Source organism: Phalacrocorax aristotelis, chromosome 4, assembly GCF_949628215.1.
Source record: "Phalacrocorax aristotelis chromosome 4, bGulAri2.1, whole genome shotgun sequence".
NCBI classification, from domain to species: Eukaryota; Metazoa; Chordata; class Aves; order Suliformes; family Phalacrocoracidae; genus Phalacrocorax; species Phalacrocorax aristotelis.
In genome coordinates, this window is record NC_134279.1 from 44,880,247 (window position 1) to 44,908,054 (window position 27,808).

The 27,808-nt window shown below is 38.5% G+C and overlaps 1 protein-coding gene across 1 annotated transcript; it reads left to right on the forward strand.

Moving 5' to 3' along the window:
• The first annotated feature begins 315 nt into the window (after positions 1-315).
• NEIL3 (nei like DNA glycosylase 3) lies at positions 316-24,921 on the forward strand. Its single transcript, XM_075091175.1, has 10 exons — positions 316-514; positions 3,806-3,921; positions 9,240-9,374; positions 10,472-10,685; positions 11,878-11,952; positions 14,679-14,845; positions 17,849-18,018; positions 20,941-21,343; positions 23,321-23,495; positions 24,301-24,921. Exons 1-10 carry the CDS (start codon positions 398-400, stop codon positions 24,475-24,477), a joined length of 1,749 nt encoding a protein of 582 aa, XP_074947276.1. The 5' UTR covers positions 316-397; the 3' UTR covers positions 24,478-24,921.
• The last annotated feature ends 2,887 nt before the right edge of the window (positions 24,922-27,808 follow it).

Genomic DNA, 27,808 nt, shown 5'->3' on the forward strand with positions numbered 1-27,808 from the left:
AACACTCCGCTCCACGCAGAAGGCAGCCTAAGTTTAAGACACGGGCTAGGCGGACTGGAAAAGAAAGAAGAGCGGGGTTAGGCCGGGCCCGCCCCTCTGGCCTCCTGCAGGCCGGCGGCAGCCGCCCCTCGGCGCCCGAGGACCCCTCACCGCGCCCCCGGGCACCCCTCAGCGGGGCCGGCCCCAGGGCGCCCGTCGCGTTTCTTTCCCTCAGGCTCGGCCTGAGCTGCCCCAGGGGCCGCCACGACAGCCCCGCGGTAACGGCCCGGCGCTCACCGAGGCGGCCGGGAGGAGGCGGGGCGGCCCCGGCGCGGCAGCGACCGCCCCCGAGCGAGCGGCAGATTTGAGCCGAGGAGGCGGGCAGGCGCGGAGCGGGTGCTATCCGATCCCCGCGGCCATGGTGGAGGGCCCCGGCTGCGCGCTCCACGGAGAGCGGCTGCGGGCGCGGGTGCGGCGGGGCCAGGCGGTGCGGAACGCGCGGGGCAGCGCCCCGCCAGCCGGAGCCGGCGCCGCGGTGAGGGGCCGGGGCCGGGGCCGGGCACGGCAGGGCAGGGTCGGGCAGCTGCCTCTCCTCAGGGGCCCCGCGGGGCGCAGCGCCGGATCCCTGGGTGTGCGCGGTGGTAAACGCCGCCGGGTTTCGGGGAGAGGAGATTAATCTCGGGGTGCGGGAGGACGCGGTGCTGGCGGGCCGGAGCCCTGAGCGCTCAGCCGGCATGGCTTCCCCCCACCCGCCCACGGACCCCCCCGGCTGCGGCAGAGGCCCGGCGCCGCGGCTGCCGTCCGCTGGGGCGGGGCCGTGGAGACTGGTGGTTCTTCCTTTAAACTATAAAATACTCTTGTCATCAACGTAATAAATAAGCCTTAGCTGGTCGGACGTGTAAAGAGGCGCCGAAGCTGTGGAAACATAGGGGTTTGGGGAAATAGGGAAAGCTTTTAGAATCTTATTCACTTAAGGTAAATTTTAAAAATCCCATTTAGCTTCAGGAAACCTACAATACAAGGAAGATTATAGTAGCAGTTCCTAATTTTAATTTTTCTGTAACCTCATATGTCTTCTCAAGTCTGAATGAAACATGATGTGAGGAAGGTACACATCGGCCTGCAGAAAAGGAGCTTTTTATTCTCTTTTTTTAAAAATTATTTTAATTGGACCAACTACTTGCAGTGTACACAGTACAGTGGCATCTACTCGCAGTGTACACAGTACGTAATTTTTCTACTAGCTTTTATCCTTTCTGTTGGCAGCATAAAATAATTCACCAGTATAAAACTACCGGGGCTCGTGAGACCTTGCGGTAGAAGGAGTTAGGATGTCAGTAAGCAGGCCTAGCTGATGAGCTGTGAAGATACGGTCCTCTGGTTTTGATTACAGAGGTGGCTAGGGTATTTTTTTTTCATGCCTGGTTTTGCTCAACTGTGAGAAATTGTGTGTTGCTTATGTCCCAAGTAAGTATATTAGATGCCTACAGACAGAAAGTTGGGGAATTTTCCCTAACCTTCAGTGTATAAAAGGCAGCGTAGGAGGGTTTGTGATTAAGGCTCAATAAGTGCTTCAATGAAAGAACAATTTAAGAGTGTGATTCAAGATATGCCTGTTTTAAGATCGGCAGTTAACAGATCAGTCTGTAGGTTTGTATCTTTCTGGGCTAAGATTTTTGAGGTAAAGATTTATGCTCCTATGGTTTTAAAAAGAAATTTAATTCCCTCAAATATAGTGACATTCATGACTTTGGCCTGAGGGGACTTTTACTGTACAGACTCTATTCATTGGCAAATGTGCATCATACCCAGCCCAGGGTCTTAGGCTTTTTAGATTTTACAGAGGCTGCTAACTATGGCCAGAGCTTTGGCTGCTGCTAAGCACTAAACTGTTTAAGAGTTTGTACTGTAATGACTGTGGGGGCTCACCTGATATCAGAGTGGTATGAATTGAACTTAAAATATTTTGAAAAAACAAGTTAGTTTTTCGTCTTGGTCACTTCTTACTCTTAAACAAACCTGAGTGGCTTAAAAGTAAAATAAGCCTTGTTGCACACCAACTTACTTTAATACTTTTATTGGAAGGGATGAACTGTTTACATGAGAGCAAAATTTTGCTCTCTTCGTACTTTGATAATAGGCAAAGTAAATGATGTTGATGTTACGCAAAAATATTTTTGTTTTTCTACTTGACAGAATAATAACCATAAAACCTTCTAAATGTATATAATTTCAAGTTAATAATACAGTAGGAGACTGCATAGAGAGTAGCTCTGAAATTTCACTAACTAGCTGAATCCTTGATGATTTGCCAGAGTCTCTTTAATGTGTATTTGCTTTGCAATTGAGTGTTGTGATTGAAGCACTGGTATGCATATCTGTGCCTTGCAGTTAGGGCTGTGACGATAGTGAATATAGTGCTTGCTGGTTTCAGCAGGTTCTGGGGAACTGGAGGTGCTAGGCAGGGGGATCTTTACAGGCTGAGAAAAACGGGCTGGCAGAAACTTAAGTTCATCATTTGCATGAGTTGCAGAGTCCTGCACTTAGAATAATGTCATGCAATGGCACAGGCCTGGCTGCTAGTCAGATGGAAAGTGGCTCCACACAAACGAAGGACCTAGGGTTGTATACCAGCTGAGTCCAGGTCACTAGTGTGCTCTTCCAAGGAAGAGGGCCAGCCACATACTGGGCTGTGCTAACGACAGTGTAGCCAGCAGGCTGAGGAGAGGGATTGTTGCCTCCGTTCAGCTCTTGCAAGGCTGCATTTGGATTACTGTGTCTGGTTTTTGATTCCCCAGTAGGAAAAAGATAGCAACATACTGGAGTGAATCCCCTGGTATGATTAGCAGGCTGAAGCACGTGATGCACAAGGAGAAGCTGATAGAACGGGGTTTTTATTGCACTCCTCCGCTACCTAAAAGGCAGGTATGGAGGACACAGAGCTGGTCTCTTGTCAGAGGTGCATGGCAGGATAAGAGGCAGCAGATGCAGGTGGCAATAGGAGAAATTCTGATTAGGTATTAGGAAAAATTTTCCATCATGGCAATAATGAAGCCCTGGAAAAAGGGCCCAGAGAGTTGAGAGTCTCCATCCCTGGAGATACTCTGAAGTTGACTGGACAAGGCCTTCCTGATCTAAGTCAGTCCTGCTTTGAAGCAGGTGTTTGGACCAGATAGCCTGTATTGGTCCCTTCTTATAATTTGAGTAGAGTTTCATGTGCTAAGCAAGAAAAGATTATTGCTTCAATGTCACAGTTATCTTTTTCTTGTCCTCTAGTGGTGTCCCACCTGCTGCTGAATATCTTCTGAGATCAGACTTTCAGCTGGTGAGAAGAGAAATATCTCTCTGGGCTCAGTGGAGGCTTTTCTGTAATACACAATGCCCTGTGTGAAACACAGAAAGCATATTATTAGCTTGTGTAGAAGCTCCATCAAGAGGCATTTGAAGAAGGATATAGGTCAGCAAATTGCAGAATTGACACTGACAGCATTTAATATTCAAAGTGTACCTGTTTAGTTTACATCAGCCTGGAACTCCTATTGTGAATTCATGACTTGAAGGAAAAGGCATAAAATACCTTGATAGAAGAGATGTATTTTTTCAATTCGGAAAAGAATGAATTAAGTTACAACAGCATTAGCAAAAGTGACTGCTTCCTGGGTTAATGGTCTCATTGGTTTTGATAGAGCTGCCTAAGGAGAAAAGGTTTAATATTGTCCAGGTTGGAAAATCAGTTCATACAGCTACTTGCTGTATGTGTACTGATGCTAGAATCAAAACAGTATAAATTCTCTTTTAATCTTTGTGTGTGCATACTCATTTTCAGACTGCTGCAAGTGAAGAGAGAACTTCTGGTCACGATTTCCTTGTCGGACATGTTTACAGGGGTGTGGAGACATTGGGAAAGGAACTTTTTATGTATTTTGATCAGAAAGCTTTGAGGTAAGAGGTGAGAAAAAGGCTTCCTATGTGTTCAGCCTGTACGTGTTCTGGGGTCATCTTTTTCTTGCTACTGTCAGTTTCAGAGATTTGAAAGTTAGTGTTACAGAGAAACTTCCCAGCAGCCTCTCTGCAGTGCTGGAAATACTGGATATAGTCACTTATATTTTCAGATCATTTATTACATTATTCTTAGTCTAAGATTCTATGTAAAGATATTTGAAAAGGACAGTTATTCCTTGAAATGCTTTGTTTCACACAGGAAGTTGCATTTTCTAGGGACAAAACTCAGAAGTGCATGCAGTTAGTTACTTAATATCTTCCATTACAAAGTGTACTTGGAATTTCTTTTAACTTTCCTTAAGAAATTTAGATTGAAATTCTGTACTTAATTTTTAATGATTCAATTGCTCCAATAATATACTCATGTGAAAACAATTGTCAAACTTAAAATATTCTGTGTGTATACATTTACGTTGCCTTTCTTTCTTTCTTTGAACAATATTAACAACTCCTTGGTTTGGAAGTATGGTGTGAAATTTGGCAGATGAATGGTTTGGGTATCATAAATGTAACTCTCTACTTTCTAGTGAAACCACATCTAGACAAATGGTAAAACTGCCAAATTGTTGTTTGTTCATGCTTTGCAGAGCTTATTAGGCATTTGTTGGCATGTTTAGGATTTTGTCATATGCTTTAATGCCTTGGACATCTTCTTGTACTGGCCATCAAGGTTGTATTTGGAGTCCAGTTTACTTTTTCTAGTTCAATATGCTTCTGTACTGCAAAGTCAACTAAAAATAAATCTAACCAAGCGCACAGTGTAATGTATTATTAAAGAATCCCCTCTCATTCTTTATTGTAATTAGTATAGAATACAAAAGTAAGGCCCTTATATTTAATAAGTAAGGCTTGCATTTAATGGTTTTCTTTTACCCTTCTACTTGCAATGTAGTTCTAGTCTTTCTAAATCTTTAAAAGGGGAAACAACACCTTTTCTACATTCAGCCTAGTCTTTGTCACCTAGTGACTGATCTTGAACAAAGGTGTAAGGTCATGATTTTTGTTCATTTAAAACTGATAATATCAACAAATACCTTACAGTTCTGTGACATAATATTTTTGTGGCACTGCTGTTATAGGATGGAGATGGAACTCAAAATACTTGTCTGTGAGTACAACAGTTTACAGTGGTTGCATGCACATACCAGTCTTTACATGACAATCATACAAGTAACCAGTAGGACAGGACTGCATATGTGTTTAAAGCTACCCGTATTTGTGAAGGATAGGATTATGGTCCTAATCAGTTTCTCTTGCTTTGCATTGTGCTTTATTAAATAGAAACAGAGAAGAAAAAGTGGTTTTAAAAAAGAAAAAGATAAGTCAGTGATAAAGGAAGGTAAAAAAAAAAAAGGCAGGGGAGGTGTCCGATACAGACGTTAGCCTTTTTAAAATGGCTGTTGCATGTATTACAAATTGATTGGATAAACAAAGGAGTAAATTATATAGTAAGAAAACATTTTTTCAACAGACTGAATTATGTTATCAGAAGAAAAAAAGCTCTTATTAAGGAGAGTAAATAAGCGTTTTGCAGAAGTTCTCTTCACAGTGAAAGAAAATGTGGCCAAGTTCTAGTATGGAAAATATAATCCTTTGACCCTGAAAGATCTTAAATAGTTCTTAAGCTTTCTCACCAATGCAATAACTTATTGTACTTAATGAAAACAACCTTCGCTTACGGTTTGATAATGAGCTTAAATGTTTCATCAATTTATCAGTTCTTGTAGCTCTCCAAGCTGCACTTCTGAAGTCCCTTTAGTCATGTCTCTTATTTGATTGGAAACATTGTAGAAGTTATGTACAGGAAAGGTCTTCTCTGCACAGGAGGCAGAAGTTGCTTACTATCTGATAATGAATATCTTTATTTTCTTTTTTTAAAAATGTATGTTGTGTATCTTAAAGATGTTGAGGGGAGGTGGAGGAAGCCTTCAGAAAATGCATCTTCCAGCAGTCTAAGATTGGCTGCCAGGATTGTTATTGGGAGAGGAAATAAGGAATATGCCTTCAGAGGATGTATTATTTCTTTATTGAAGTTAATTCTCAAATATAGGACTTTCTTGTTATAAGGAGGGTTACTGATATACAGATGCTGTAACTGTACATAGTTTTTCAACATAACAAAACCAGCTTTTCTCATCTGCTAAGATTACCTGTGAAAAGCTGGTAGTCATACTGGAATAATGTTAGTCAGACATGTCTTATGAAAGACTGGGCCATGAAGGATAATTAACTCATTTTATGCTCCTGGATTTTCTCAAGTGGGGAATGACTGCCTGGTCAGAGAAGATAACCTGGCCATGAAATTGTTTTATTAAGTTTGGCTACTGCTTGCCTGACTCGCAAAGCAGGAGGAGACTTCTGAAGTGTTGCCATGTTGTGGACAGCAATTAGCAAAGAAAGTTCAATTCAGTATATTTGCAATCCACGGTGGGCAGTAGAAACTTTTTTTTTTAAGAGTAGAAATGAGCAATGACACCTTCTGAAGAAATTAGTACTTCTACTTTTTGATGTCTATTTAAACAAGGACACTAAAGTCACTGAAGGAAGTCAAGGTTTTCTTGAAAATCTGAGGATTTATTTTTTTTCAATTTTGCCTTGAAAGTCACTTAAATAATGAAAGTTGAAAAAAAATTCTCTGATACTCAAGTTGTGCCGGAGAGACTTGCATGGACTGCATGTTTTGCCATGGAAATTATACAGTTATGTGAGAGAGTTTGTCCTGGGTTTAGTTTCTGTGGTATGCTGTTAATGTAAATTTGGAGTGATAAATGGTGTAGAACAGTTTCTGAAAATTGATAATGCACATATGTTTTTGCATAACTGAAAATGGACAAAAATGTTCTTAGGAAAGAGATAATTGTTGACTCCAAATCCCTTAAAGGGAAGACATCCAATGACATCTTAGCCCTTAGAACTTCATAATGTGAATTGTTACTGGTTTTTACATCTCCGATTAATAGTTTGACTGTGTTGATACTACTCTCTTATGTTTATGGGGAAAATGTTTTAAGTAAAAGCAGATCCTTACAATATTGTATAGCAATAAATCATTCGAAAACCTCACGTTTTTACTTTAAAACAACAAAAAATCATCAACTCCTTACTACTAGCTATCATTGAATAACAGATCCTAGGTTTAATTAGTGTGGCTTTTCTATTTGTAATTAAAATGAGAAGATTTCTGGTTTGGTCTATTTAGGACATCAAAGGTAATGAAACACACTGGAGTGAAAATTTATAAATTTCTTAAGGCTTTTGAATGTAAATGTGTAGCGATGACTCAAATATTTTTTTTCTAGTCATGAACTGACAAGTCCCGCTCTACTCAGCGCTTGTCAGGCCACACCTGGAGTACTGTGTACAGTTCTGGTCCCCGCTATACAAAAAGGATGTGGACAGGCTGGAAGGGGTCCAGAGAAGGGCCACCAAGATGATCAAAGGACTGGGAAGCCTGCCATATGAGGATAGGCTGGGAGAGCTGGGTTTGTTCAGTCCTGAGAAAAGGAGGCTCAGAGGGGATCTCATCACCATGTACCAGTACTTAAGGGGTAGCCACAAAGAAGATGGAGACTCGCTTTTTACACAGCATCACATGGAGAGGACAAGGGGGAATGGACACAAGTTGCTCTTGGGGAGATTCCGATTGGACACCAGAGGGAAATTTTTCACAGTGAGGGCAGTCACCCATTGGAATAATCTCCCCAGGGAAGGGGTTGACTTGGCCACATTGGACATTTTCAAGATTCAGCTGGACAGGGTGCTGGGCCATCTTGTCTAGACTGTGCTCTTCCTAGAGAGGTTGGACGAGATGACCCCAGAGGTCCCTTCCAACCTGTGATTCTGTGAAGTCACGAAGGTAGCTAATAGTTGCAATTCTTAATGCTCCTTTTAAACAGTATATTGGAGCTTGGTAAATGAAACCGTCCACTATTAATGTGAATGCTATTTCTTTACAAAGAATTTTCTGGAAGCATTTACTGCATTACCATTTGGTAGCAAGATGCAAAAGCCTGGTTTATAAAGAAATTTTACTAGGTTTAAGAAGAAATTTGACTAGTTAAGCCTATGCAGTACTATTCATGGCACTTGAGAATTGGAAACGCCTATTGAAAATAAAAGTGGCTGAAATAACTCTCACCTGAACTGACTTGTAAGAAGAGAGTTTTGGAAAGACAGGTTTTTAAAAATTGAAAAAAATTAATGAACAAATGCTATGAGGAAGTTACACGAAGAGCTGACTTTAAGACTATGCTTAATTAAATGTTGTCTTAACCTATCTGTAAATATATAAAATGCCTGTCCTTCCTTAAATATGACAAAGAGAGGTTAAAAAGAAATATACACCTGATGTTTAATTTCTTTGGTCATTTGTGTAGTTTAATCTGTCAAATCTTTTTGTGTCTACAAAATAATCCACCATTCCTGATGTACAATGTATAGAAGTAGGATGCTCCTGCTATCTTGGTTTTTTTTTTTTAGGATTTGAATGTACCAGCTGGGTTTGTAATAAATAATATGTGTGAGACCATAGTCAAAATTGTCCTTTATTTAAGTATACTGGCTCCCAGTAAAATATGTTATAAAATGTAAGACCTCTTAAACCATTAGTGATCTGTAAAAGGAATGCTTGAAAGAGCCTGTTCCACTCCTTTTTCATCTGTGCATTTTTCAGTTTATTTCTCTTATTAATTTTTAATTGACCTGCAGGTTTTGCCTTGGTTGTAGGCAAGGAAAAGCAGAAAACAACATATGGCAGATGTTAATTACTTTGTTATGGCATTATAGGAAGTACCTTTGATATGATAACAGTGTTGGCAATATGGGGACTGAAATCTTTCCTTTCATACCAGGTGAATTCTGCCTTATTTAACAGAAAATCATCTGGCAAAGTAGGCTCATTTCTTTCAGCCTCCCTGAGGACTTAAGAACGTATGTTGGAAAACCAGCATGTCCAGTGCGATACACTGGAAAAGTGAGTTACTTAATGATCAGGTTTGACTTCTGTGTAATGAATTATGAAGACCACTGGAAAACTGCTGTGTTTTGGAGTGGGTTTGACTTGAGGGTTCTTCTCTAGGATTTGAGCATTATGTAAGCAAGTAGTTTGTTGCCGTGTTACTCTTAATGACTAGAATTAATGTACATACATACTGTCTTGGTTAGTTAAGAATGGTTCATAACTTCAAAAAACAGACTAGTGTAACGCTGGGAAACATTGTTAAGCTAAAATACCCATAAGAACTCTCTTTATCTCTGAGGATTCACTTTGGTATGAACGGTTCCATGCGCATTAATCCTGATGGAAGCAAAGACAGAAATGGAGCACTACCAGTTTTGGAGATACAGCTTACAGAAGATACTGTTTGTTTTTTTGAGGTGACAGTAGAGTACAGGTAAAGCAGAAACTAACCAAATTAAACACAATTTATTTTATAACTTTCTTTTAGTATAAGCTTTTTATAAGATTTTTCTAAGAATATAGTGAAAAAATCACACACAAATTGTTAAGTGCTTAGATGCCATCATAGACACAAAGAAACAAATCAAAACTTTCTAAACATATCATATTTATTGGTATGGTAATTTAGTTTTGTTGCTTTTGTATCAGTTTACATGCAGTTAAAGTAGTTCTATGTCATAGTCTCATTAGATAGTCTCAAGGCTGGGAATGAAAGTGGGATTGAATTCCATCCTTGGATCTGAATGCGGAACCCCATCGCTCCTTTAATTTCCATGCAATTCTCGCTTCCTTAACAAGACTAAGGACCTACAATGATTAGTGGTTTCAGATTTTTATACTCCCAAGGTTGAGTTTTTACTGTTGTTCTCTTTTTGGAAGCAAATTGGTATAATTGTTTTAATTGACATTAAGTGGATGTTTTTGTCCATCAGCATGATAATTCTCACTGCTAATAAAAGTAACATAGCAAGCTTGATTTTAAAGCATTTGAGGCTCTTGAGTGAAGAGGAGCATGTAAATTCAAGTAACACATACGTGCATGTTTAATATTACAAAACAGAAAAGCTTATGTAAGCCTATGATGACTTGTACTGTTTTATTTTCAAATTATTATGCTTAACCTAATAAAATCAAGATTTAAGAAAATATATCTTCTATTGTCATGTTGTAACTACTGGACCACGTAACCATACAGTTAGTTACGTTTAGGCCAGACACATGGTCTTTCCATGTCGGAAGTAATTTTAAAGCAAGGACCTGGCAATTCTTTTTCAAACTAATATGAACAAAATGAGGATGATTTATTGTATGTTGGACCAGATGCATGTTCCATATATGTATAATTGACCTGTTTTGGGGAAGGGCGGTTAATGTAATTTCTGTGCCTCTTCCTGTCGCTGATATTTTCATGGCTTCTGTTACCTGCGTATAATATTCTAATATACTTTCATGTGTTGTTTTTAAACCCATACTACTATACTAGCATATAATTAAAATAAAAATAAATCTTAATATATTTTCCTCTTCCAGAAATGCAGCTGAGAGTGAGCGGAAAGTGAGAATGATGGAAAGCTTGGATGTCTGTTCTCCAAAGTTTAGCTTCTTAAGAGCAGAAAGTGAGATTAAGCAACAGAAAACCCGCATGTTGTGTGATGTGCTATTGGATCAAGCAGTATTACCTGGAGTGGGAAATATCATAAAAAATGAAGCCCTGTTTGACAGTGGTCTTCATCCAGCTCTTACGGTGGGTGAAATGTCTCAAGATTGTTTTTAATGACACCAAAGCATTAAGAATGTAAATTAACATATCTACATCATTTTGACATCATCTTGCCTTTGTTTTATCATCTGTCATTTCTTAAGTTATTCTACGACACTAAATTAAACATTTTATCATTATAACTGGAGATATTTGTCATGGCATTCCTTGGAAGCTATTGCCTCACAGAGTGGACATATTTTGTGGGGCTAAGCCTTCTCTCTTACAACTTGAAACCTCTCCTGAGTAGGGAATTTATTTAACTTTCAAATCCTAACTTTTATAGCATCCTGTTGGGCTAGCATTAAATTGTTAGCCTATAAATAAAGGAAAGTGAAGTGCTCAGGTTTTCTTTGTTCATTTATTGCCAAAATAGTTTATGTGGTAGCATTTATTATTTTTCCAGCTGCTGCTTCCACTTCCTGTCCTGCTAGCTGGCATCATTTGCTTTTCTACCATCGTTTACCATACTTTTTTGGTTAGGGTCCTCAAGCATGCGTCTCCAAACTTTGGTTGAAAAGATGATGTTTGCAAAACAGATTGAGATTACGTAGAATGTAAAGGAGAGCTGGTGAAGCCAGTAACTGGAAGGTTCTCTAAACGTAGTATTTCTGAAAGTTCTTCATAAATTTAGTCTGGATTTTAAATGTGTCTGCAATATGAGCTGGTAGAGGAAAGAAAAATGTGACTTAAAATTTTGAGTTCTTAAGAAAAATGTGTTTGGTTGATACATCTTCCTAATTGTGATGCCTTTGGCTCAAGTACTCTTCCTGAAGATCTCTCACAGGAAAGAGCCTCTGATGATAGGTAGGTCATATCGTAATCCACAAGGAAGTTGAGGGGATTAAGAGTTGTTAACTCCACATGATTCCTGTCATCTGGAGCTCTTAGGTCAATATAGAGGAAAACAACTGAATTTGTTATCTAATGTTTTATGAGGATGAGGCAAAGTACATTGTTTGGTATTCACACAATGAGTTTGTGTGGTATAGAATGTGAAAATGAACTATTTTACTGAGATGATAGATATAATGTGAAATCAGAGAATTATCATAACAGGGAACAATGCAATTCCACATCAGCTGAAGGTGTTCTGAGTGCCCCCACGTTATAGGTCTTTCTGCTGTTGTCCCTTAGCATCATAATATTCTAAAAATCATTCTTGTCTTATTTACAGGTTTGCCAACTGACAGATGAACATATACGTTGCTTGGTGAAAATGACACGTGATTTTACCCTGCTTTTTTATAAGGTATTGGCACATGTTTCTGAGAAACCTCCACAACTTGACTCTGGCATGTTAACTGTATGTGATCATCTGGTGAAAACAGTAAAAAGACGCAAAAGGACAAGTGTTTCCATGAATAGGAATGTTGGTTTGTGTGCTTTTTATTAATTGTGAATTGTCAAATGACGGAAAGGTGGGGCAATCTAGACTGAAAGAATGTGCATAGCCTTGGCTGAGTTGTAGCAGAAGAGTTTGACAAACGCTGCCTGAGGGCCAGTACAGTTTTGATGTGCATGCGCTGCTGAACGCATCAGAACTGATGTAGGTTAAGCACACACTTATATGTAAGATTACGTAAAGGTCACTCTTCCTACTGGGAACTAGAGATTGCCCCAGGGAAGTATGAAGGTGATTCAGGTTGCTTCCTTTACGAAACTTGAAATAGCAAGTATATTTATTTGGCTAAATAGACTGTAACTTCTAAAAACTTTTTTTTTCTAACTGAAACAACCTTTTTGGTTGCTGAAGTGAAACAAATTCAAGCTTCTCCCTACTGCCACAACTTCACTAGGATTTCATTTTTTCCCCATCAACTCTATAATTCCTTGTTGCTCTTTAATATTCCAAAATAGAAAAAGAGAATTTGACCTAATTCTTGTATGTTTTTCTTCTATAAACTGCATGCAGAGAAATGAACAGCAGCAGTGAAATTCTTGTCTGTTTCTGTTGGTACTTACAAAAGGCAAGGAGCTAGTGCTGCTAAAAATTCTTTTTTTTGGTAGGCTAGGAAGAGGGCACCTAACTTCCCTAATAGTCTTTCAATCGTAAAGGCTAAAAATGTAATTTGTTTAATACTCTGTTTACATGTTTGCTTTCCCCCAACCCACTGAACAGTAGTTTAGTCTGTTGGCTAGGGAAGTCTTTTCATTCTCCAAACTTCGTAGCGAAGTTTACCAGTAAAGAGATAGCATCCAGTTCTGCAACAACTATAATGCTAGGAGATGTAAATGTGTCACGGGCTTTTAGACTGACCATAAACAAACAAGTTAAACTCTCTGTATCTCAGTTTAGCTATTTTGAAAATTCATAATCTATACGTAGCAGGTATTAACCAGTCAAGTGCTTTTAAAGGAGAGCTAGCCCTCCCCCCAAGTCTCTTTAATATAAAACCATAACAAAACCAGGTTAATAAGAGGGGTAGTGCTTGATCATTTTTTTTATAGACTCTTATAGAATGTTTGTAGTAATCATACTATATCATTTGTAGTAACACTTTACAGATGCAAAGAAGAGGAATCTTGTTTGTATAAATGGTTTTGCTTTTGTCTGGTTTTTAAATAACTGGATGGGAGGAAACTACTAATAAACTATCTATAAACTGTGAGGAGAGATCTTGAGGAGGAAGCAAACTGCTTGTAAATATTCATGCAAATATATATTAGTAATTCCTTTTGATTCAATTACTGGATTGTACCGTCAACAGCATTCTCATTTAGGAAGGCTGATGAATAAGAGCACAGCAGAAGCAAATATACTGTACTGTACTCAAACACACCTGTATTTTGGGAAAACTCCAAGGGTCTTCATGCATTATGGAGCTAGAGCTATTGAACCCTGCCAGAGCTGGGCTGGTATTGCTGGGCCAGCTGTTGTATCGTTTGAACTGTGCCCAAGAAACTGTGATTGTAGTGCGGAAACTCATGTGACTCTGCAGAGTTGGCTGCATCTCTACTGGGCTTTTCTTGTTTGTTTTTTTTGTTTTGTTTTGTTTGATTTTTTTGTGTGTGTGTCTGGTTTTTTTTTGTTTTGTTCTTCTGCCAGTTTTAGCTGGGGTATGTCTATGCTGACTCCATGTGAATTGTCTCATGTTATGTGCCTGCTTGTCAGCCCTCTGGAGGCTCTTAAGGTCACTGTGCCCATTGGGCTTGTACTGTACTTAATTTAATATGACTTTGGCAAGCTCCTGGCAGGTAGTGCCAGGTGGCTTTTCATGAGCCAACTTGTCTGGCATGGCCAGTGCTTAGATGAAGCTGAGCAGCTCTACCAGGCGCTACTGGACTCCTACAGAACTGCTGGAATATTTCTGCATTGCTTAGTTCTTTAGGTTTTGGGAAGGTTGATTAACCCAGGTTGTGGTATCAGGTCTGAGGTGGCTCTGCAGCGTATTTTTTGGCTCTTTTTGGGGTGAGGGAAGGTGGTGTTGGCATTGTGTCTTCTGTTTTGTTATTTTTGTTTTCTATGCTGCATTGATTGGAGCTCATCAGCTCTTTAAGAACACTCCTGCAGGTGCCGGGACAAAGATGACTGATGCTGAATCAGAGCTAGGTGGCCCAGCTGAACTCAGGGGATACCTAGCATATATTTGCTTATACCATGCTAGTATGTTTGGTTTGTTGTTTTGGGTTTTGGTTTGGTTTTTTTTTTTGGGGGGGGGGGAGGGGGGACAGGGGAGTTTTTTGGTTTGCTTTTTTCTGGTTTTTTGTTTTGTCATCTTTGTGTCTTTTGTTCCATTATGTGGAGAATTCCAGACAGTGGAATCAGGAATACATGCTTTAAAGTAAATTCTTTTCATAAAAGAGGATGAAATACAGATGATAGCCCTTATGAGTGTGCCTTAAATATCCTTATGTAGTCATTGAGCTGTCAGTTTACATAGGGGTTTTTATTGTAGCTTCAGTTGAACTGTAGAAGGACTGACATAAAATTTATAATGGGTCTCTAACTTGGGTTTTAAACATGTTCTGTTTTAGTGCCGCAAGACTGGGTCTCCACTGTACAAACACTACAAAGTATACAGGCGCCCAGCCTGTGGTCAGTGCAATGGGAAGATCACTGTGTGTCGTTTAGGAGAGAATAACAGGATGACTTACTTCTGCTCCCAGTGTCAAAAGGCAGATCCCCAGCTTGTCAACGTTAGGTATGATGGTAACTTTATAACACTTCTAAGCACTGCTGTCCTCAAAGTGCTGTTACAGTAAGAGGACCTCACTTCTCAAGTAAAATGGAACCTTGTGCATTTTGTGTCTAAACTCACTTGACTTCGCAAAAGAAATTTTTTGGCCACTGGTATTTAAAAATAGTTAAAAGCTTTGACTCTTTGATGCTATTTCTTTCAAAGGCCCCATCTGTTATGAAATTGCTATTACTCTAATCAAATGTGGGAATTATAAAACAATTCACAGTACTCAGAATTATTCAATGCTTTTGGAAAAATTGTTCTTGATGTTATCAATATAATAGGCTTGGATGTTTACACACAACTCAGTTGAGTGGCATAGGGAAGGTAGGAGTTTGTGTGTCTATTTCTTTTCATAATATAGCCCTTCCAGTCCTGAAATATCTGAACAGCTGTGTGTCTATGCAATTTTGTTTTGGCTGCAAAGTTACACTGAGGAAAACTAAAACTTCAGGTAAATTCAGAGTGCAGCAAATACTGTAGGGCTTAGGACTTTTTTTTTCTTCCTTCTTAACAGATTTGGAAAGCTTTTACTATAGGTGTGCCACAGAGACACTTTCAGTTCTACAGAAATTGTGCTAGCAGTAGCTTTCCTCCTTTTATTTTAGAAAAGTACAAAATGCATTTGATATCAAAAAGGGTCAAAAGGTAAAAGTTCCAAAAGCACCTTATTCAGACTCTTACATACCTAAGTTGTTATTGAAAGTTTTTGTCTGAGGTTTCAGAATCTTGTGTTTTTATACTGAGCTCTGTCAATCTGATGAAAGAGACTGCTTCACTTTGCAAACTTTGCCTTCATTAGTGTATGTGTTTATATATATATTTTTATAAGATTTACAGAACACACAAATCCCTCTCCCACCTCCAACCGTCTTCCAAGATTCAGATGGCTGAAGGGATTTTGGTTAAAGCTTAAATATCACCTTTGAGTACAGATGAAATATAGAAAATTCCAGCATAGAAGATAAATATTTCACATGCTGATAACCCCAATCTGCTGTATTTTCAGAAAGTAATAATGAGAAATATTTTGCAGAAGGGTAGGAAGACAGCAGTGTTCTGTTAAGTCAGATAACTAGAAAATGATGCAGGGGAAACAAACAAAAAAAAATCTATTTCTCTCTGTTCTAGAACAAGTAGTGGTTTGGTTTTCTGTTGTTATGCTTTGCTTTGCCTTTTTTTTTTTCTTTCAAAAAACCCAAATAATTAAACAGTGGTATATTTCAGTGGAAAACGTGGTAATGGTAGCTATAAAATAAAAGGTTGTTTCTTGTGCTGTTTTCATCCTAATGGTGGGTCTCTGTGTTCTACTGCTCTGTTTTCTATTATGCAGTAACTATTACCATATAAAAGTATGTTTAGTTCAGGCGGTTTATCTGCCATTCCAAGCTTTTCATGTTTGAAGACTGAAAGGAGCCCCTGTGATCAGACTGACTTGCTACAGATCATAAACTGTAGAATTTAACCCAGTGGTTCTTGGGTCAAGTCAAGTAGCTTATGATTTTGCTCAACTGAAAAAATGAAGGAAATACCCATTATAAGCTACCTCATCAAATTCAAATGTACCTTCAATCTTTAAAATACATTTTTTTTTCCACCACATTTCATGTTCCAAAATGGAGGGGAAGGGGAGGAGGGACACACGACATGATGGATGGACCTGGGAGGTGACACAGAATGAAACTCAAAAGTGTGACATGCTGAATATATGTAGTCTAGTAATGCATCTTTGATAGCTGAGTAGAACAACTGATCTAATGATGTGAAAACATGCATTTTAACACTTCCAATTTGGCTCTTTTGTTATCTAGCCACGGTATTTTGACGAATGATACTGTAATGTCTGTTCTACCTCTTGACAGCACAGGATCTCTGGTATCTCAGGAGTTCTCATTATCCTCCTTAGTTTTGCTGTTGTAGAAGAGATGTGGTAGGTAGTGGGTATCCCTAGCATCATCTTAGAAATCTAGCCTGTTAAGGAGAATGATAATGATGAATAAGTGATAGGAGTGTCACAACAGTCCTGAAGTGCAGCAAAAACTACGGAGAAAAGCACTTAGTACTTAAAAATTTGCATACATGTCTTACTGAACAGGTAAGTTCAAGTTATATTTAACATGCTAACAGTGTTTGGATACTATGACAAAATTAGACCTTGGTAACATGTGGCCGTAAGATGGTAACTATGTTTCTGAATCAGTGTATCAACATAGGAGGTAGAATTTACAGGAAAATAAATAAAATTAAATCTATAGAGGTATCTGGAGTATAGCTTTGGCTCAGAAGTCACAGCGAGGACACTTCTGAACTCTTTCTGATGAGGAGAAAAGACAGCACCAAAAAAACCCCCAACCCTAAATTCTGAACTGGCTCCTAAATGTTAAAAGGCTTTCCAGGAAAAGGTGACGCACAAGAAAGACTTTCCAACTTTTAAGGTTTTAAGTTCAGTTGGGTGTTACAATCACAAACTGGTCTAATGGGTACCATTTAAATGAGAGCAAAACAATTTGTTTGCTAGATTGTGTGACTTCTGAACAGTTCTACATGCAATAATGCATTTGTTTGTAAGCGTGTTGTACAAGGGATGGGGGAAAAGTACTGAAACAGTCTCCCTTTCTTGCCAAGTTTCTTGCTGCAGTACTTGAAAATGGTAGGGAATTTGAGAGAGGCTGAGGCCTCTGGGCTGGGCTGGAGAGTACATCAGTTAATTATTAACTTTCTGTCCATTTTCTTATAAATATTTTTATTTGTATTACTTGTGCAGCTTTGGGAAAGATTTGCCCTTGAGGTAAAGAAAAAAAAATAATCAAACTCTACCCATGACATGCTGTCCAAGCTATGATAGGCAGGCAAAACACCATGTGCTACTTGTTCCCTAGCCCTGTGCCTCCCTGCGCATGGCGGTGCAAGGCAATTTGTAGAAGAAACGTCACAAAAGACTAACATCATTCTTTTGTTTCACAGCAAACTGCCAACTCGAAATAGCCTAATTGGCTGGGCATGTGGCAGGGGGTCATGTTCTAACGAACATGTAGCTCAGAAATCTGAAGAGGAGTGGACGTGTATGCGCTGTACCCTAATAAACAAGCCTTCTGCTGGAATTTGTGATGCCTGTTTGACTTCAAGGCCTGAAGGTATTGAAAGGTTGTCTGTAACCTGTACTGGGAAAGGGGGGAGCATTGTGGTTTTGATTTCTAGTCTTTAGAACTATAGATCTGTTTCATTGTGAATTGTATTTATATAACTTTAGCTAACTTAAAGTCAACATATGTCTGATACAGAAATCACCAGGGAGCAGAAAAGTAATTGTCATTCTTTCATGTGAACAAAAGCAGTGTATTTTGATACCCTTTCCAAAAGGATGTCAGCTTTCTCAGGGGCTAGGATTTATCCTCCAAGTTCAGAGTAAGGATGATTCTGGATTTTTTATACAAATTTATTGTTTGTCTTTTATTGGAACTTTTAATGCTGCAATCTAGATCTGGTGGGCAGAAGCAGCTGTGAATGAGACCTAGAAAGGGACAGGAAGAGGGAAAGAGTAACATGCTAGCTTCTCTCCAGATTTCTGTATAGAAATTTAGATAGTAAGAAGGGATGAGTGAGGTAATGGACGCGCTTTCTACTGAGACCTGTTTTCTGTGTGAAGAGGAGCTTTGTATTCTTTTTCACTTTCTGTAGAAAAAATGAGTAAATTATTCTGTGGAAGTATTTACAGGAAGTTATTTGGATCGAGACTGTTGCGCAGAAACATTTTGAATGGCTATCTATATTCCAAGAAACAAAGACTAGAGGTATGCACGTGTGTGCCTTTTTAGGGATAAAGCTAATTCTATAATAATTCCATATTGAAACTTTTCTACCTCAAAATCTAATTCTCCACTTATTTCACTTTGTGTAGCGAATTATTCAGTGAAGTGGCTGAAATCTGTGTACTACAACTTATTTTTCTAGATCCAGTGAGCTGAAAGAAAGAAAATCTATTTGTAAACAATAGAGGCTTTCTGTATCTGACAAGAATTGGATGGTTTTTTAGGCTCCAGGACCTATTGTTAAAAGTTCACTGAATTTAACTATATGGCTCAAAGTATATAAGCTGAAATTGGAGTTACAGATCACATTCCCATAGCTTTTGATGGTACTCTGAGCAGTACTTTCCAAAGTGCCCCCAAATTCCCAGCCTCAGAAGTGACCATGGTACTGACCTTGGTTCTTACAAAATAAGTTCCAATGCTTTTTTTAAAGTATTGCTTCATTCTAGTTATTCCTTTTAGAAATGGAGTGATGTGTGTGAAACTCTTGTCTCGCACTAAAGTCCATTTCTTCAGGCCAGGAATCGATAAAAGTATGTCTTTGTGCTTTATGTGACACTTGTTGCCAGCAGAGGCTAATCTTACTAATTCTCCTGCAAAGCCAGCACCAGAAACCTGAAAGTTTAACCTGTCCACAGACTCAGGTTTACCAACCAACATTTATTCTGGAATTAATACTGTCAGCTGGACCTTAAAGTATATAATGGCATGTGCACAAATGCTTTATTTTAAGCATTGTAACAAAATCTTGTTCCTTCTCCTGTACTTCTCAGTTTCACTTGCTTAGCTATAGGCTATTACTGAAAACAGGCCTAGAATTTGAAGATGTGTGAGACTTGGTGGAATACTGTTACAAACATTCTTTTCAAAAAATAAGACTTACTTTTGCATCATAGGAGTGGTATTTGAGATTTTTCTTAAACATGGTTTTGCTTACCTCCCTCTTCTCATACTTTAAGATTCCTTGCCTTCTCACTGTTCATTTTGTCTTTCATGTTGTTTCTAAAATTAACTACTGTCAGCAGAAACGCTTGAATTTTTGAGGACAATACTTGGTACGTAAAGCTAGCTGCTGGCCGTACAGCTGAAATAATTCAGTCTGTAGACAGAGATAACTATTTACCGTTACATCTCAATTTCCTTGCTCCTTTGCTAAGTACAAGGCCAAGCTCCTATTCTTTCTTAAACAAATCTGAATGCACTGGAATGTTTCACTGTGCAGCAGTGGCAAAATGGAAGGAGCCTGGAAACAAGTATTGTTGAGAGTAAACTGTAGGGATTCCCATGTTGTTTCTGAGTGAGAATGCTTTTGGAGAGAGTGCCCTTGTGCATGCCTTGTCTGCCCCTTTTTCTTCTTTGTTTTTCCTCTCTCCCCCTCCCCTGAATTCCCTCTTCCTTGTACGGAGGGGAAGATGGAGGAGGGAGACACTCGCTGGAGATGGTGGAAAAGAAAGGACTTTGTTCTTGAACACTATGGCTTCACAGCTGCTTAACAAAGATAGCACACATAGGGACTCACCCTTTTTTCCAGGAAGGATTACCTACAGACTCCTTATTTATTAAGCTAGCATTAATAAATGCTGCCCACTTTTTTGGAATTATCACTGGCCACTAGGCGGGCCTCTGATTCTGTGAAGAATCATATTGCTGTTCATGTCAGGAAATAAATGCAAAGTAAATGTCTGAACTGCTTGCTTCTGAAGCCTCTTGCAGTAAGGGATTGTTAAGTTTGGATGTGCACAGTGTTTTGGAAGGGATGGCAACCCTGAAAGCACTAGAAAACCCAACAAATATTTCTTTTTCTGCCAATAGTAAGACAATACTTTAAAAGTGGATAATGTATTGCTGCTGGAGGTACCATACCCTGCCATCTCCCAGTGCTGGGGTTATAAAAGGTTACTTTGAAAATTGTAAATATTTTAATCCCTGTATTTGGGCCAAATTCAATTCTGTATGGTTATTCTCCAATAGCTTTCATTTACAGAGTACTATTTACCTCTGGTCATATTCAAGCAATAGTAATGTTATCTTGAAACACATATTGTACGTGACTCCAAAGGTGCATGAGCTTTTTTATTGTAAGAAATTTCATACTATATCTAATCCATGACAGGTTTTGAGACCTTTGAAGATGGTATGGTAAATTTACTCTTTCACTCCCTGTATGATGACTTATGAATACAGATTAGAAATATGATGTATCACTCTACGCAGACATATTATAACCAATAACTTGTTTTTCCTTAGTTCCAAAGACAAAGAATGTTGAAGATTCCGCAGCCGTTAACATAAACTTAATGAAGTATCCTTGTAATGATTTCAGAAAACCAAGCACAGAAATAAAGATCAATAGGAAAGCTGCCTTTGGAACTACAACTCTTGTCTTAACAGATCTTGGTAACAAAAGTGTTTTGAGAAATGATACCCCGATATCCGACGGACACTCTCAGTGTGTTGCTCCAAAAAGCAACTTTAATCAAATCCAAAACAATGTCTACCAGTCAGGGGGAAGCAGAGACAAGGATTGCTCAACACACGTAACTGCTATGGCTTTGTCCTCCTGTCAGCAACCTCTCACTTTCAAACACATACAAAAGAAACAGAAAACTGATCACCTCCCCTCTGTTCGCCAATATAATATAGCGGTCAGGTATGTATTCTAAAATGTAAACAAGTCTCTTTATAATCCCATAAACCAACTTTATCCCTGAAGATTAATGGAATGCTGTGCTGTTGGGTTCAGACAGTGTTGTCTGTGGATTTCTGCCAGAGGTAACTTATTCTTGGGTAGCTAAAAATACACTCAGATTTCAGAAGCACTGAGTGACCTAGGCTGTCACCAGAGGAGTCCTGGCTTTGGCACCTGGCCGGCACTGCTGTTAACTAAACAGCTGTTCAGGGTTCTGCTATTCCCATGGAATAGGACAGTATAGCTCTAATAGGTCAATGAGCACAGGTCTACCTAAGGAATTGTCTGATCTTAGCACTGTGGTTGCTATCTGCTTAGAGAGATCTTGAAGTCATTGTGAAAGATGACAAAGGGAAGTACCTGAATTAATATATTCTGATTGAAGTTATTTGTCAGCTAGCAGTTTTCAACATTCTTCCATGATATGAAGCTCTGTACAGGTACCTTGATGAACCTCCCGTCACTATTTTCTCTTAACTTTCCTCCCCATCCTATATGTAACTACTTCAACATGCTACCTGTCCTGAATTTTTATTTACACAGCCCTATTCAGGCACACCCATTGCCTAGTTAAAGAGAAATGTGAGAATGTGTTAGGGTTGTTAAGGAAAAGTTGGGCAGACATACACAACAGTAATGGGAGTGCAAGGTAGATGTCACTTACAGTGGTAAATTATGCAGGGTGAATGTGAAAGATATTAATGATATGCTGCAGAATTCTTGGTCATGTGTCTGTCCTGAAACACAGAAATTATTTCTTGCATTACTGAAGGACCAGTTTTGAAACAGGATCTCAGTGGCTAGCCAGGCTACTTTCTCCTTGCTGTCTCAGTAGAGGACTGCAGAGAACTGAGGATGTAGGCAGGGTAATTGAGAATACGGAGGAGTGCAAAGAAGAAATAGAATCATAGAATTGTTTAGGTTGGAAAAGACCTTTAAGATCATCAAGTCCATCCGTTAACCTAGCACTGCCAGTTCACCACTAAACCACGTCCCTCAATCATGATAACACATAGTTATAGCAAGTCATCAACCTAAATATTTTTTAAAAAAACCTAGAAAACCAACAGAAAACAAACCCAAACACTTCATCACAAAAAGCAACAAAAAATTGGGTATTTTGCTTTTGTTTTAATGAGGTGTTGGAAGAAAACTGCTGATGTCTGCAGGACTGCACTCTTCCAGACATAAAAGAGAACATAAAATTCTTAAGCTGATAACAAGAATGAATTAATCTCTTCTTTTTTCACTATGGTTTCAACACTGCTTTTCTGCTCTACAAATGTGTTAGATACATTTCAGAGCATTAATCTTTTTCATGTTACCATTTTTAAATAAAGCCTTGTTTATTGCATTCATATAATCTCTGACTATCTCAGTCATGAGGAAGAAAGAAAGAAACTTTACCCCATTCAGAGAACACAGTTCCACGCCCTCAGCTGGATTACTTCTTGTCTGGATACAATTTGGAGCATTACTCTCAACTTTTTACTAAAGAGGGTGGGAGGCTTTTCTGTGAAGCATGTAAATACCTTCAGCCTGGAGTAATTACTTGGTATTGGTCTTTTTCCCACTGAGAGCAGGATACTGTTTTAGAGTATGTTGGAATTTGGTGTGGGCAGTATGATAGCAGTGGTAATATTTATTTTGTTTTGCAGATTAATCTGAGTACTTTGAAATAATGTAAAACACAGGCTAATGCTGGGAGAAACTGGTATAATACCAGCAAGAAAAGCACACAGCTTTGTCTGTTCACTACTAGCAGTCATTCAGCTTCAAAGGTGCAATAGGGTGCGCGAGAGAAGTTCGTTCTCCGGCTGTTACTGTGTGTAGAAGTGTGGAGTGAGACGTTGTAATGGTACGAGAAAGCTCTTTGGCTGTGGTGTTGGTAACCCCTTTAACATTATGCAGGAGTAATTTTGTAACCTGTCATTACAGCAAACCTCAAGCTCACATGGCAGATGATATTCACACGTTGAGCATGGGCCATCCTCGCTGCAGTAAACACAGCCATCCCTGCAGCCTCAGGGTTGTGAGAAAGGATGGAGAAAACAAGGGCAGGCAGTTTTTTACCTGTCCTCTACCCAGAGAAACTCAGTGTGACTACTTTCAAGTATGTATAAGACTTCAGGGCCTGTTTTCTAATAAGCATTTGTTCCTGCAGCCTCTTTGCCCCTAGTAATCTGTAATTATGGACAGATATGATCCATTTAAAGTTTAAAGTAATTTTAAATAACTTTGCACACTGAATGGAAACTAAGATTGTAGTAGTTAAACTTACAGTTGTAGTTACTCCTCTTACTGCTGAGAAGGCTTGTGCAAATGCTCTTAATCTGCTTATGTGTGATGTAAAACAGATTCACAGCAGAAATGTTGGTTTGAAGGGACTCATACAAGTCATTTAGTTCAGCCTCTTGCTTGAAGAAGGACTATGGCAAACTCTACCTCTAGACAGTAGCCGTGTTTGTGTCTAGCCAAAATCTTGAGAACCTCCAAGGATGAGGATTCTACATCTGCCCGGGCAGCTGCTCCCACTGCTGCACTAGCACCTAACCTGACATTCCTGGCCGTTGCTCCTTGCTAGGAGTGTACGTGACTGAGAAACGTTTGACTCTGTCACCTACCATTAGGTGTACTCAATAGATGTACTCAAGACAGTGCTGACTATAGTGCCCTAATTGAAGAAAACTATGTGTGGACATCAATTAAAGTTATACTAGTTAAAATGCAGGCAGTTGCAATTAATGTTAAAATCTAAAATCAGTGATCGCAAAAGAGATCAAACTCTTTTAACTAGTAGGACGAGTTTCTTATAGGGCCTCCCCTATAGATCTGTTTCTATTGCTCATTTTAAAATAAGGAATTCAATAGCCATCACGTATGCTAAAACCGTGCCTAAAACCTGTTTCTTTTGGCAGTGGGCTGACTTGAATTTTCCATTTTGTAACCACGGCAAGCGATGTGTGATGAAGACTGTGTTGAAGATTGGTCCCAATAACGGAAAGAACTTTTTTGTGTGCCCTCTCGGGAAGGAGAAACAGTGTGGCTTTTTCCAATGGGCAGAAAATGGGCTGGGTATGCAGGTTATTCCTTGACGTTTTTGTTCTAGTTATCTGCTCCTCAGGATGTCTTAAGTGCATACAACTTACCTAGTCATTTCTGTTTTGTTTTGTCTTTTTTCCCTGTTCACTGGTTAATCACTACAGTAGCTCCAACAAGGTAAAGAACTGCAGATCCATAAAGAGTAATTTTACAAAGTCCTATAAAAATTAAACGCTGCTTGTGTGTTGTATACTATTTTGAAATAAACATCTAGCTTGCAGTATATTCTGCCATACTGTATACTGTTACATTTCTAACAAAAAAATTGAACTGTTTTCTTTTATTCATGTAAATGTCACTCAAGTTTGACAACACTGCACGCTTTCAAGGATATATGATTGATAAGAATGGATAACTTAATCTAAATCAGTATTTTAAATTGGTAGAGTATTTCATAAATGTAAACATGTATTTAATAAAAAGTGAATAAAAAGTCAGTACACTTTTTTTGATACCACTTTATGCTTTATTTCCTCAGAGCTTAATCTGAAACAGTAACGGACTGTACTCTTTGAATGTTACCATAGTTGAGTGTGTGACCTTGCTTAGATGTGGAAAACAAAGACAAAAACTGCCCTAAAATTAATAGCATGGCTCTGCAGTTTTCTTAATCACATATTTTAAGTCTAGGTCTTAATGTTTTATTCTAGTTGCTGCTGAACTTTTTCCCCTAATCCACGTGTAATTCATAATAAAACCGTACATCTTATGTGGTGAAAACTCGGTTTCCATTTGCTTCTCTTACCACTATCTGACAAAGCAAGGGGGAAAGAAGTAGAATATGCTAAGCTATCACATGTGAAGTAAAGCAGGAACAGAGTTCTTCAAATCTGTGGAAGTAGATGAAACTAATGAAGATATGGCCATAGCTTCACAAGTTGTTCAACTAACAATCAGTTTTTAAAGAAAGTAATGGGAAGTAGCATTGCTTCCCACCAAAAAAATGTGTGAGATGAAACAGGTTTAAAAGCTTCTGTGAATGGTCCTTCGGCCTGTGTAAATACTTGAGAATTAATTGTGTCACTTCTGAGAGCTGACTCCCTCCTTTTTTTTTTTTTTTTTTTCTTTTTCTTTTTTTTTTTTTTTTTTTGAGTGGGAAGGACTACCTAATTTTCCTGAGAAAGCTGTGGAACTTCAGTCCAATTTAAATCTTCCATGCCATGGTGCAAGTGAAACCAATTAATGCTTGCCCAAACCAACGCAAGTTCAGAGGCTTTTTTCTTCCTCTTTTCAGAAGTGTTTGATACCTTTCAAATCTTTTAAAACTTGGCTTACATGAAAGAAATATTTTCTAATTAGATTCTAGAAACTATAATCCTTATGTTGCTCATTGGACTCTTTCCAAATAATACACATCTTTCATGAAGCCAGTTATTTAAAATGGAGTACAGAACTCCACCTGAGAACAAAACAAGCTACTTCACGTGGTGAAGGCTGACTTACCATTGCCATCTTTTTATACGATGCTTGTTACAATGATACGGCACTGCTAGCTTGTGCTCATACATCTAAATCTTTAAAAATGCTATCTAACCAGTTCGTCACTTGCATTTGTACAATTGATTACTGTGATAAAGTATCTGATTATTTTTAAATTGTACATACTTTTGGATGCCTTGCACAGGGATAAATCTTCAGTATTTCACCTAAACATGAAAAAATCAAAAGAAATACAACCATTTTTGATCACTTGCAGTCAACAAATGTTAGGATCTCACTGAAGCTGGATGTTAAATGACTTTTTCAAACTTTGACACTTCAAAGATAACAGCTGGGCTGTTATGTCTTTTTTTTAATCTTAGTCAGACAAGATGTGAGTATCTGTTTACATGTAACACAAGTTTTGAAGGATTAACTGCTTTTATTAGCTACTGCACCTTCCTTTTTCTGTTCTTCTATTTCTAGAACATGTAACTTCTTTAAAAAAAGCATGTACGCAATACGGAAAGTTAACCTGGAGAGTGGAGCAGTGCTGTCTAAGGTGCATTTACCCTCTGAGGATGCAAAATCCAAGTTCTTTATTGAAATGAGTAGTACATCCCGCTTAAACTAAGGACTAAACTAAGGGAAAGTGTTTAAAATAAAATATTTTGGTCTGGTTATTGCTTTATCTGTTCAACAAGTCATTTCTCCCAAAGCGTAAAAATTTAAAAAACATGAGAAATAACCTACATTAAAAATCTTACTATTACTATAGTAGAAGTTTCATCTCAAATAAAAGCTGTGTTTTGTTTTTAAAGTTACTTTTTGTATTAACTAATTTCTGTACTTTCAGCCTAACTACAAATGTTAGCATGCAATAACTTGTATTTATAATCTCAAACATAATGTAATGGTCTAGCATAGCGTACCCCGCTGAAGTAACCAAAGCTGGCTGCAGGTAAGTAGCTGTAACAGCTGTACTTCACTATTTACCAGTGAGATTGCAAATTAGAGATTTTATAAAGTCTCTGATTATGCATGAAGTTGCAATAAAACAGGTTAAGAATTCTGAGCATCTAAGTCTCTCTAAAGGTGTTTCAGAATGATTGTATCACTGATTGATGATATCAGTGTTTTGGACAAACAGTTGTTTCAGGAGATGGATATTTAGCTCAAGTTCAAGCAAGAGATGTCATCTAGCAGATAAAATGTAAAATGTTTGGGAGGAATTCTGAAATGTGTAAAAATAAATTTAGGTTGTTTAAACAGGAACTAAGGCAGGAGCCACAGGGCAAGGTATGGCTATTCAAGGAGTGCAACGTGAAAGTTTTCTTTATGGAGAAATATTTATTTAATAAACAATGCTTTCAATTTAGAGATTAGATTACCACCTAACACTCAGTTTTGGGACTAGTACCTCTTCCCTAAACCTCATGGAAGTAGGGTATGCTAATATCAAGAGGAACTTATCTGCTCTTTTACATTGCTATGGCTATTATGCTATACATTAAATAACAAGATTATAAATTATTTAATTCTAATCTTATGTCTCCCTTACAAATACCACCCATTTAAGCTATAAACCTCAAAAGTTTGTGGAGTGTGTTCCCTTGGGCATCTCTTTAGAAGGAGTCATATATTTATATGAGCCTAAATTTGCTTATGATACATCCTGGTTGTAAAACATCACAAAGTGAGAAAAGGCAGAAATGGAAATAACAAAGGCTAAAGATGCCCTGAGCTCATCAGAGTGAACTAGCACATGGGGGAATCTGACATGTCTCCACTCCAGTGAAGTAAGAGACTAAGCAAGAGACGGGGAATTCTAATTCACCAGCTGCCTCTGCATAACTTTATGCTTTTGCAAACACTGCTTTTAAAATTATTTTAACTTCTTTTGTT